The following is a 13,707-nucleotide window of genomic DNA, read 5'->3' as shown; positions in this document are numbered from 1 at the left end:
ATTCGTCCAATATCATCATCTCTAAACACACACACACACACACACACACACACACACACACACACACACACACACACACACACATACACACACCTGTATAATCCAATCATATAGCATATCATGTGCACGATAATACCATCATATATATATATATTATAGCTATTTATATATGTATATTGGACGTCCCTACACGGCCCTTTGTTTTTGTTCGTCTCTCGTGTTTATATAATATATGTATATATTATCTTCTGGTCATGACAGGCATGTCGTTTTTGGACGCCGACAGCTCGCTGAACGACAAGAAAAACGCTCCAAAAACCACCGTCACCTCGTTCGCACGTCTACAGCGGCAAAGCCCCATGACCGCGACGATAGCGTCCAACAGATACAGGAGCAACCACCGGGTGCTGGGAAACATCGTCAACGCTTTGATAAACTTACAAAAGTACACAGTGAGTATTAGTGATCGTATAATAAATACAACGTAAACAGTTAACGTCCGAGCAATAATATCAGTTATGGAAAAATCGTGTTAAAACAATTATTTGTATTATTATGATAGCGGCGGCTATTTTGTGTCTCCGCCAATAATTTCTAATCACTCTGTGTACATAAATTTGATAAAATATAAATTTATATACATAAATTTAAAAGGAATTCTCATCTTAAAATGCTCTGTTTCTGTTAGGTAAATTTTTCTCTAATACATACAATATGTCTAAAAACCATCATCAAATAGATTTCACGGATGTTTAGTGTTCGTACGTATTATATTATATGAACAGAAGATTCAAGACGTAATAAAAACGATAGAATATAAATTAATAACTAGTAAGCATTAAGAAACCATAGATTGATAAAATATTAGTAAAACGGCGCAGTTTAAAAAAATCGTTATGAAATACCACTCAGACACGAAGGGGACGGGTTGGACGGAAAAAGTATTAGCAATCTTACTCGACGAGTTTTTTTTTTTTATATTATTCAAAAGAAAATAAACTATTTTAAGAACGAATAGTTTGTATAAATTTCAATAAATTTGATAACAATCATTGCCCATTATAATAATAGCCACGTAGGTAATTGTACACCATTATAAATACAATTTTACATATTATTATATAGTGTTATTGGCGATAACTGCATTTATGGATATTAATTATTGTTTCAAAACATATTTTAACTATTTTTTTCATAACTCGTAAAATGTATAATGAATATATTGAAAAAAACGAACACTTGTTTTCAAATAATGAAATACTTCAAACAACACATTACGTCAATACAGCCTGCAAAAATAACATAATTCAATGTCACCGTCATTAAGGTCGTACTCGCGCACATGGGTTTGAATAACTTTTTGATAACTAAAATAAGAATCAATTACCGGGTAAATTTAAAAATATAATATTAAAACTAATATATTTTATGAGTTGGCATATTTTTTAATTAACTCTTACATTATCATAGAAAATTCAAATTAAACTTGTTGGATCTAATAAAAAAAAGAAAAAGTATCGTAACATTTAAAAATAATATAATATATTCTTCTAAGTATTCTTCAACTGTAATAACGGTAAAAAAAAATACTAAGTTCAATTGCGCGGTTAATTGAATATGAAATAGGTACTTCGTAAATCGCATTAGCATTATACATTTCTTATGATTATTCAAAATTCTAATTTATATTTTAGTATCACGTTTAAGATTTAAATATTATGGTAAAAAATGAAGGTATTGGTATAAATATTATGTTTTATATTACCTATGTATAATGTATATATTTATTATATTCAATTCCAATACGGTTATTTAGACGAATAGAAAAAACCATATGTTTTTATTCACGTTCGTGACTACCTACTTATATTGTAATATTTTTAGTATTTTTACATATAACATCTATTTCATTGTCTACTTATTATTTATTAATCATATAAAATAATGTAAAATACTAGTATATTATAATATTATGCATACGTATAATCTGAATGTGTTTTTTTTTTTTCAAATACATAAATTAGGTACTCATGAAATGAATATAATAATTATTATAAATAGTAAAATGTAGAAAAAAACACCATGAATTCAAACTAATGTAGAACGTAGCATGCATACAACGTTATAGCGTTATGGCTATAATAAACCAATAAAAAATTATCTTTTTATTTCTCTTTACTAGGATTTCACTTTGAAAATATGACGGCTTGCAACTAAAGTCAACTTATAAATGTATATTACTTGAAGCAAATAATAATATATAAAATAGATATCTCGTGATGTAAAGAATTGTCGATACTTTGCTTAAAAATAAAAATAATGTCCACAGAGGAAAAAACTATAGTACCACAAAGCAAATCACCGACGAATCTCACCCCGATAAAGATATATTCTACTTTTTCCTTAACAGAGACGATTTCAGAGTTATAAATAACTGAAATAAAATCCATCAATTGACAAAATGCGTAGACCCATCGCGCAGTCGTATGATGGTGTGACCTATTTTTTTTTTTTTTTAATGGGGTTTTAATCACTATCACTATATAGAGTTTAAGACCACCGTATCCGATTTAAAATAATAGACACATTTTAGTATTATAAAATTTAGAAAATAGGTCATACCTATATAGGCCAAGCCTAACCATTTAGAAAGATTAAAATGAAGTAGCGTAAAGTCTTTATATTTTATTTTATGCTATGCAAAAAGTATGATTTTTAACGATTATTGTTTTAGTAATAGTACAGAGTTTTACAAAACTTTTCGAGTTTTGAATATATTTGATATATTATAAATAAATTTATTCGTATAATCGTACTTGTGTAGAATGGCGACAGATGGAATATTATCAGGAATATGGGTAAAATCTTGAATTATTTAATTATATATAGTTTGAAAAAAAAAACACAAATAGAAAAAAAGGACCAAGTTAAGTAATTAAAATGGCTGAAGTACAATGAAATAATGTGTATTATTACGTAATACCTGTCAATGAATCGTTAGTCGTTTTTAATTTAAATATATTTTTACTTGAGATTAATAACTATAAACAGTATAAACTATAGGTCGTCGGTAGCTATTGTTTGTAACCGTGAAAATACGGAAATACATATTATAAATGATTGAATACATAAATAATGTACCTGTACTAACCGTAATAAATTGAGAAGATCGCTGTAATGTACGTGATAAATTTGAATTTATTGACAAATCAATGTACACGACAAAACGAATTTGAGAGAAGGGTTCTTTAATTAATTCTTATAAATTGTAAAATATTTATGTATTATTATTGGTAATTTTTTAATTTGTCGAGTTGAACAACTTTTTAGATAAATATCGATTTACAGTAGAATAGTGTGATTAAATTCGCTAAAATTGGTGTAAATATTGTATACAGTACAAAATAATATTATTATTATACATAATACCTAACTTTTCCGTGAGCGTTGGAATTATTATTTTTTTTATATTTGGTTGAAACCGAAAACGTTAAATTGAGTTTAACGAGTATTGTAGCGTTTTTGATTCCAAGAATTAGATCACGAGATGATACCAAGATGCGCAATTCGATCATTTGTTGAATATTTTATTTTTAGTTTTTAATAAAATTCATATTTACTCGTATTTGTAAAGCTCATCGGCATAGGTTAGGTATCAATAAAAATATTAAACAAGACAATAAAATATAATAAATTGAAAATTCAAACATAAAGTGTAACACTTTAGATCACTCTTTTTCTCGTGTAACTCATGTCACTGTATTTTATAGCATATTCATATTGTAAATGGTAAACTTTTACAGATTGTATACATATTTTATCAACAAAAAAAAAATTTATATATATACATATATTTCATCAATTGCTGTTAGAACAATATTGTGCTCAAAAGCACGATCATAGGCCGAATTAAAAATAAAATTAGACAGTTTTAAACCAATATTATTATATTATCTTTTTTACTCTCGTGGAATTTTTGAAAAAAAAACTACACAAATCTTTATAAAACCAATAAAAAAATTCCTCGCTCCACTCGAAATCAAAAACTGATATTCATAATGACTATTTAAAAAAAAAAAAAATTTATCATTTGTATGATTTCCTTAGAAAAATAAACAAACAATATTGTATAACGTCGTAGGTTTGACTTGCAGTCGACGTGTCGAATCGTGAGCTTTTTTAATGTGTTCGACAGTCGTAAAACATTCCACAGCGACACGGCAGTAATGTTATTATACGGTGTTTGGCCGGGAGGTGTTGCAGGAAATGTGTTCGGTGCTGCCGGAAGACAAGCAGGGCCCGGTGCTGGACGACATCCGGAAGATCAGCAAGGAGAGACGGCGGCAACGGGGCGCGGCGCCGGCGTTTGCGTCTTCGGCGATGGCGGTCAGCCGCGGCCAGTCGCCGGCCGACGGACTCGTCGGCGTCTACCGGTCCACGTCCGAACTGTCGTACGCCTGCGAGCCGGCCCCGACCGCGGACGAGGGCGATGGCCTCGGGTCGAGCGGCAGGCGGACCGCGGCCGACGCGGGCACTCTGATGGCCACGGTGCGTGCGGCCCGGCGCAGACAGTCCATGTCCGCCACCGTGGTGTACAACCCCGCGTTCTACGACGCGCCCGACTCGGCGCCCGCGGCCACTTCGCCGGCCATCAACCCGGCGGGCCAGCCGTATCTGCGCATGACGCCCGAAAACGGGTTCAGTCTGCACAGCGAGCGCCGGCCGTCGCCGGGTCCGGAAGCACTGCAGTGATGCCGCCGCTAAAGAACGACCGATGCGATGCGGAGGAAACGGCAGCAAATTCGCCGATTTACAATTTGTTATTTTAATATTACGTGGAAGAACTACGACCGCGGTTACGTAATAGTATAATATGTTAGGTCGCCCAATAAGTTCGTACGCAATATGACCGTGAAAATACAAAAATAAAATGTTTTCGACTAAATGTTAATATCATGTTTAATGACAAATCATAACATATGTATATCATTATATGTACCTACCTGTAATATTATCGTATTATATTTGAGCATAATATAATACAATCGAATTATTCGTTATCGCGTTAGCGTATTTAAATTTAATGTCTCAATAGTATACAATATTAAAAAACATGTTGTAGTTTCACGTTCAGTGTAGATTTCCTATAGGCTGGTTCTGTAAGGCTGCTGTATTTAAATCATTATTCATTTATAAGTATTTATATTTGTATCTAAGTCTTTAGTCGATCTACATTTTTTATACGTTTTCCTTTCGATAACTCAATAAAATTATTATTACTTTTAATAAAAACATGAACATAACAAATATAAGATATACATAATATATACAAGATTTGTAAAAATGACTCGATCACCTATAGTGTTCTTCATTAACTCCCTAACCATTAATTGCAGTTAGTAATTTACTTAAATACATCAAATTAGACATTATTTTTTTTTGAATTTTATTTTAATAAAACACAAAAAGCGTAAAATTTAAAACGTTAGTGTGTATTAGTAGGCATATAAATTTGTAATTAAAAACTTATAATTAATTATAATTTAATATGAGCACAAATATTATGTTAACATTCAACTATTATACTTAACATTTTTTTTATCATTCAAATTATTTATGTATAATACATTTTGCAGTTACATCCTCAACCTACACATACATTTATAGGATTTTATTGGACATGAACTTTAAAAACCTTTACTGTTCGTCGAATTGGAGCAGATATGATAAGACGGTCCAATTTGACGTGTGAGTTCATGAGTTCGATTCTCACACCAACAACTAACGTACTGTTATCTTCTAATTTCAAATAAATCTCCTATGGATGACTGAGTTAACTGGAAAGAACTTGATGATCTGAAAATCTATATAACAAAAAAAATGATGAATACTTTAAAACAGAAACAAATTACGTGCTATTTGTTTGCAGACGCGTCTGTTGCTAATACATCATTTTTTCGCTCACGATATAGGTATTTAACTTAGTTAAAAATTAATAAATAATAAAAGCTACTAAATAAAAAAAAAACCTTACCTAACTATTTTTTTTTAAATTTTGTATGCATGAGAAATAAAAATAAAAATATTGATTATATTATCTAGTATAACCTTAAAAAAAGATGCATACAAATTGATTTCAAACATTAAATATCACTGTTATAAATTATAAATCTTAATAGATTATTCAAGAACCATTTTTTACTCAATGACTTTTTAAGTTATTTAGTCGAAAGAGACGAAAGCATTAGAATATCTTGTAATTTGTCCCGAACGAAAACGATTTAAAATGACGTAGTGAAATGTATAGTTTTATAATTAAAAAGTTTTTAAAAACTAAAATATTTCATTATTATATTAATCTCACACCATTTGTATGTTATAAGTATCAATTATTAATTGGTAAATAACAACATTACAGTACAAATTTACAATAATAATAATAATAATAAATATCTATATATTTTCTTTTAAAGTATTATTACAATAAGTATATTACATTCCATAAATTATTATTAAATAAGAAAAATAATATATTATAAATATGCTATCACATTATGTATTATTATTTTTATTATTAGTTAAGAATTTAAGCGTGTCATATGAGATTTATAAGATTTGAATTTTATTTAAATATATATTTTTGTTTTTTAATCAAATATACGAGTAATATATTAATTATTTCATTGTCCCTTTTCTGTAAATTCAATAAATATGTTAGTTATTTTTAAAATCTTTTAACGATTCAAATAATAGATAACTAATAACTATATTTATATAAGTAATTTTTATATATTGTGCTTTTTTCTAAAAATATTAAATTTATATATATATATATATATATATATATATTATATTTATTATACTATAATTCATTAATAATGTAATATGAGATTTTTAATTAAAAAACAGTTGTGAACTTATAATATATATATATACATATTTAGTGTCTTAAAATTTTAAACATAATACATATAATCTGTCTGTGATTTTATTATACTTTGATTTATTTCTAGATTTACAATAGACAGTCAACATAATATTAACTAAATATAAAATTAATTTAAATTATGATTACCTATTATTAACCTACCTATTTTATCTATCAACTACCAAGTAATATTGAATAATAATTATCCGGTAGGTATTCATAGTAACGATAATCAGACTCAATGCTATCAATTTAATATTATATTTATTTGCGTGTAGTGTTACGTATAGCTGTGAAACAAGTTACATGAGTTATTTAAACTGAGGTCAACATTTTCAAACGGCATAAATAGGACCTGTGATAATTTATAACAATTTTTGTACAGTTAGGATTTTTTTTAATAATTTTTGATACCAACTATAGGGCTACTCTTATTACTGAGTCAGGCGAGTTCATGTTGACTTGCAAGTTTTTATTTTACTGAATAGTCAAAATGTATAATAGCTATATCAAGATAATTAAATTTAATGGTTAAAATATTTAACTGAAGGCAACATTTATTTTTCGCATATTTCAGCGTTTTGGCAATTAAATGGTACAGCATGTTTCAGATTTTTTGGAAACATAAGACTTAATTTATTATTAATTATTAATGTTATATAATAGTCTACATTTTTTTGAACATTCTCACATACAATTAAAAGTATTTTAAAACGTTTTAAACGTTTTAGTTGTTATTACAATTTATTCATAATAAAATATAGCAGTTAACTTAATAATAAAAAACTATAGTTATATCATCAATTTGGAGCAATACAATTACATTTATTTTGTTCACTATTAAATGGAGCCATTTTTTCGGCGAAATCATTCATCATATTCGTAATTATAAGATAGCACCTAAATCAATATCATGTTTTTTATTACTATTTATTACATACAACTAAACGTTAAACGTTTAAATGATGTGAGGTTGATAAAAATTAAAAATTATAAAATTTATTTAACATTTTAGATGACGTATAAAACAAATCAATCAAATAGGTAGAATTTTTGATCTCAGATTACTTATTATAATTAATAGTTATTAGGCAGGTCATAGTTTCTTAGATATTTCGATCAATATTACAGATACCTGATTTGCAAAATCTTAAATTCCATAAAACTGTAAACTAAAACTGTTCTAGACGGATTTTTAGTACAGTAATTTGAGTGGCTTTGATCAATTCAAAAATTATATTCGATCATAACGACTATTTTATTTTCATTATTTTGTGAATAACATATCGTTGTCAATATACAGTGAATATACTATACGCCAATGATTTCAATAACGTTCTTATCCTATTGTAATATTATCTAGGTGAGTACTTCAAACGTCTATTTTATTGAAAGGACAATATTATTATGTCATTTAAGTTTAAGTTGGCAATCGAAACCCGAGTACCCATCTCATATGCTATTAGTTTTATATTATAGTATACCGGAAATAACAAAAAACCAAAAATGTATATAAGTATATTAATAAACAAAAATGAAATAACATTTTTTTACAGAATATAGATTACACGACGGAAATGCAATTTTATTCTAGCATAAATCTCAAACATTTTTACTGCCAACTTATTAAATTGTTCACCCTTGTCTGTCGACACTCGAGTTCGTTAAAATAATATCAAAACTAAATTTAACAGGCACTCACAGCGTAACTGCGATAACTATAATAATACTTGTATGTATACACTGTATGAACAATATTCCGTCTCTTCCTCCTCAAATCTAATGCGATATATTTTAATGTGTTATATATTATTATCATACTCATGTGTGTTTGCCGGTCCGTGATTGTTTCGTGAGATTGTCAATTACGATTTACGATTTATGCATTTGCACAGTATAATATACACAATGCAAATCGTAACGTGTCAACATCTCATAATGACACGATTATTTTACTTGTTCATGTCTATTACTGCCCGTGTCTTTTTTGACCTACTTTTATTATAATAATCGTCATAAAAGCAATGACTGTGAAATTATCAGTCGAAATTTGTCGCGGGGAACAGTGGCGGCGTAGACTTGTTTTTCCTATGAAGCAACTACCCTAATAATAATATAACGTAGAGTAACTAATATTTCCTTACTCCTTAGCTATAGGTATGTCGTTAGATGTGATTATGGGAGTATAAATTATAGATTAGTCTGGCCGTCTAGGTTCTAGAGACTGGAGTCATTAATTGGGATGCCTCCTCCTCAATTTTTGCATGACGCGGTCACCTCATAAAATAGCTATTCGCGCTGCCACTGGTGGGGGAAAAAAGTTGAATCCTACATTATTAACCTTATTGTTAATTACGAGTAGGTACAATTAAGACATGTACCCAACTGATCCTAAATAATGCATACGAACGCATATTATCTCCGTTGTTACTTGTAACGCGTATTTTAATAGAGAAATCAAATAGATATTAGTACTAATACAGTTTTAGTTGATGTTGATGTAATTATTTTAAATGTCTAAAATAATTTTGAAATATTTAATGAGTTATTCTAAATTAAAATTTAAAATTTAAAATTTATTTTGTTACAGCAAAAATAAAGTTAACGTTTTATTAGGGTTTTTTCTTTTTTTTTTTAATTGGATATTTCTTAAAAATCACCACACAAACAAAGCTTAATAGATTGAATTAAGTACTTATCCAGATTATCATTATTATTTTTTATAACTGTATTATATTTTAAGTTATTTTTAACTTTTTAATTGGTATTTAAATAAAATATTATATAAAGCAATTGCCAAATATTTAACTAAATAGTTGTTGAAATTATGAAGCTGCGAGTGTACTGGTATAATTAAATACCTATTTATAATAAATACGTAATTATACCTATAATACATTATACGTACGTTTTCGTTGTTTAAATAAACTCTGCTACGACAAATACGACTCATTTGTGCAGCATACGATTTTCATCAAAGCGCTATGCAAAAATGGAAATTACTTTATGTATCTATATTCTATATTCTATATAATATATATATATTATATATATATATATATGTTTTACTATACATTTCATATAAGTACAAAGTTCTTACTTATTAGTTATTATAGGAATATATAACAACGCCGTTGGTTGTGTCATGTCGTGGTTAAATCGTTTATACATACAAAGACGCAAAGTATTTATTTAAATACAATATAATATAATATGTATGCCGGTTTTATCATATAATATATTATAATGTAAATGTTTTAAGTAAATATTGTTTGACGGTGTTTATTTATTAAAATTTATATCTACACATTTTTAGAAGAACTCTGTGAATCATCTGTACTTAAATATTTCCAATATGGTAATAAGAAATTGATGCGACTCTGCGACGCGCGTATAGTTCAGCAGCGAAACAGCACTTAAGCAAGACCCAAAGGACGTTCGCACTTCGAAAAAAATATAAAAACAAATAAAAAATAGCTAGGAACTTTACATAAATTGTCGACTTGTCCATGGAATGATACATATCAATAAAAAAAAAAGAAAAACTACCACTGTGACGGTCGGTAAAACGGCAACTGTATTTGGCTAATGTACCTCAGCGCTAGCAAACGAAAGTCGATAGACCGATAAATTAGTTTGGCATAAGCGACGTTCCGACAGAGGTGAGATTTTTCTTCGTGGAGAGTATAATAATACCACGATTATACTGACCAAATACTTTTTTCCTGTTGTAATATTATATATATATATTCCTGTTGTAATATTATATATATATATTCCTGTTATAATATTATATATTATTATAATATGTTATATTGGTCGCCCATATTATGTAAAAGTATACTTCAAAATACGGCAATTAACATCTCGAAAAATGTATCTTTTTATTATTTTCGTCCTTTTTTTTTTTTAATATTATCAATTATTATCGTTACACTACGAGTGTAGAGAATGAGATAAAATATATATGTATTTGAATGTAGGGTTAAAAAAATTTACTGTAACCCGGTTTATTTCGATAATTTTTAGGTAGATAATATTACAAAAAAATAAAATACGCGATTGCAGTCTTAAAACTGTTTATGGGGAGCAAGGCGTTATAGTAAAGAATTTTCGGCGATGATTACAACGAATACGTTTTTCACAAATCACGAATGTACGGATGGCGGGCAGATGGTGTACAGGTAAGTACTACTATATGATTTATCGAAACACACATTCATTGCATTCGCAAATATCAGTTGTCCACGCCCAATTCCCGCGGTCAGTCATTTTATTGATCACATACTTATCATTCACTGGTGAGAAAAATATAGCTCGCTACACGGGCCATATAATAATCCATCTATCAGTTTATTATTGGTTTTAATTGTAATATTATGTAAATTGCTTCACTTACCTTTACTCGCGTGTGACCAGATTGTTGTCGCGAGACAAAGAACTGTTCGCCACCGCCTTCGTTGTCGGCATTTTCCGACGCAGTGGCTTTATAGTTTATTCATTTCGGACAACGACTATATTATTCTATTATACAGTGCCACCGTTATATTTGCATAATATTACGTACCACCTCGTGTGGGCGTAGCGCGTAATATAATAATATATTTTATGTATATCGAGTGATCGACAACTTTGCTCTCCGCGGTTATGAATTTATGATATCGAACGACGAACGGTTATTATTATACCTATTATACCTTTATTGTATAGTTCTACAGTTGTTATCGCTACAATAACATCCCGTCGTCTATTTTTAGTTGGATAATATTGTTGTTTGGATTTTTTCTGCAAGTGGAAGAAGACCCGTAAAAATTACCAAAAAAAAAAAAATAAATAAATAATAAGTTAAAAAACAAAACATCGCGATATGAAACGACGACCATTGTCCGTTAACTGTAGTGCAATGATCATGATATTGTAACGATTGAGCAATAATACCTGCCGTTGACTTTAATAATAGGCACTTGTCATGTAATTTCATCGTCAAGCGTGTTGTGATGTATATAAAGTTCATGTACTGCACTTACGTAGTTAAAAAAATATTATATCCGTGAAATATGTCCGGGGGAGGGGAAAAATGTCCAGAGGAAATAAGCCCGGGATAAAAAGTAATATAATAAGTAACAATACTCAATAGTCAACAATACAGAATTCATGATTTTTAGTTTCTGTTGAATAGCATAAGAATATAGAGTATATTTTTTATATTCTACGTATTGTTGGACCGCATCTATTCTTGATAAATGCAATTTTAAATTCTAGCAAAAAAAAAAATATCATTCGGTGTTTTGTATTTATTAGTTTCTAACCTGTTGCTTAGTTGATTTTATCATTTTTCTCATGAATATATATATTTTTTAAGTCAAGCATATAATTATGCACAGTTCCGGGATATTATTGAGATATATTACACATTTTGATGAAATCAAAGTAATCAAACAATAAAAATTGTATTCTTAAAATCGAGTAAATTCTGTGGTCGATTTCGGATATATAAAAAATTTAATTTTTGGCAACTTTATATATATATATGCTTGCGTGCAAATAATAAATAATACATCTATAGTGTGCGTGAGTCAGTTGATTTGATTTATAATAATATAATGGGTAGAAAATCGTTATAAAATGTACGTACGATAAACATTGTATTTAATTCTTATTCGAGTCAGTATATTGACACGTGATAATAAATCGATAGTGTCGGTGACAATTGTACTTAAAATCAGGGGTCTCCAATCTTATATTACGGCGGACAAAATCTGAGATATGTTTTTTCGTCGCTGACCAATATTTTTTGAGGAATAACACTGGAATAAGGAAGTAATGAAATCGCAGAATAGATAAGATTCAATATTATACACCTATACTATATTATAGTGTACTTGCACAGTTAGAAAAATCCGCCGATTACGAGTCCGATAGTATTATTATATTATTTCAAAGTATGGTAGGTAGTACCTACCTAACCTAACATAAAAGGGCTCTTACATTTATTTTTAAATGGTTTACCACATTACTTTACATCACAACTTTAATTTTAAAATGTAAATAATAATTAAATATAGTAAATTATAACCGAAAGTCCAATACTACGGTTTATTTGAGAAGTGACATTTTAAAAGTACGGACGATTGGGTGTACCTATACAACTTGACGTATTTTATGTGTTCAATGTATACCGTCTATAATAATTTAAACCATTTTAGTGATAAAAAATAAATTAAATAATATAATTATATTATATTCTCCGACTTAGGTTGAAATCAAATTAAAGCTTTTAGTGCCGTTATTGTAACTAGTATTACGATAATAATATTATCAGATAAGCGATTAAAAATTATTTAAGCTACTTCAAGAATCTAAACCATATTATATATTTATATAATATATATTATACACTTCATATCAACATGCGGCCTGGACATCACAGACATTATTACTCATGATAAATATTTTATGTTTTTTATTATCGAAAAAGCTACGATTAGCGTTGATAATTTATCGTAATTAATATATTATATTTTAAAACGTTTTAATAAAAATTTGATTTATGACCAACACAATCACAATATATTTTTACGTCATCGTATACAAATATAATACTGACTTCAGATTTGTGTGAATTGCACAAATAGATCTCAATTTATAACAACCATTGACCGTTTTAAAATAAATTGATGTTCATATCATTATTATTATTTTACAACTACCTATAAGTACCATTAATTCACGCGTGTGTTTGTTTTTTACTGAAATTTAAATGATTGAGGTACTAGTGT

General features: G+C 28.5%; 2 protein-coding genes across 5 annotated transcripts in view; one reads left to right on the top strand and one right to left on the bottom strand.

The window, feature by feature from the left end:
* The window catches only part of LOC132920361 (uncharacterized), a 33,085-nt gene that overhangs the window by 17,579 nt on the left and 1,799 nt on the right, over positions 1-13,707 (top strand). For 2 of the 4 annotated variants that reach the window (XM_060982693.1, XM_060982691.1), the window contains 2 exons: positions 262-452; positions 4,255-5,344. In XM_060982693.1, coding sequence (XP_060838676.1) covers positions 262-452; positions 4,255-4,752 — 689 coding nt within the window. In that variant the 3' untranslated portion in view covers positions 4,753-5,344. Of the gene's footprint in view, positions 1-261; positions 453-4,254; positions 5,345-13,707 lie in introns of those variants that run through there. The other 2 variants (XM_060982692.1, XM_060982694.1) reach the window with 2 other exon arrangements.
* LOC132920365 (tubulin polyglutamylase complex subunit 2) overlaps positions 5,464-13,707 on the bottom strand; it is a 38,681-nt gene continuing 30,437 nt past the window's right edge. The window contains exon 4 of the mRNA XM_060982701.1: positions 5,464-5,864. Coding sequence (XP_060838684.1) covers positions 5,793-5,864 — 72 coding nt within the window. The 3' untranslated portion in view covers positions 5,464-5,792. The remainder of the gene's footprint in view (positions 5,865-13,707) is intronic.

The sequence above is a fragment of the Rhopalosiphum padi genome, chromosome 2 (assembly GCF_020882245.1).
Source record: "Rhopalosiphum padi isolate XX-2018 chromosome 2, ASM2088224v1, whole genome shotgun sequence".
Classification (NCBI taxonomy): domain Eukaryota; kingdom Metazoa; phylum Arthropoda; class Insecta; order Hemiptera; family Aphididae; genus Rhopalosiphum; species Rhopalosiphum padi.
This window is presented reverse-complemented; position numbering and strand designations above follow the sequence as displayed.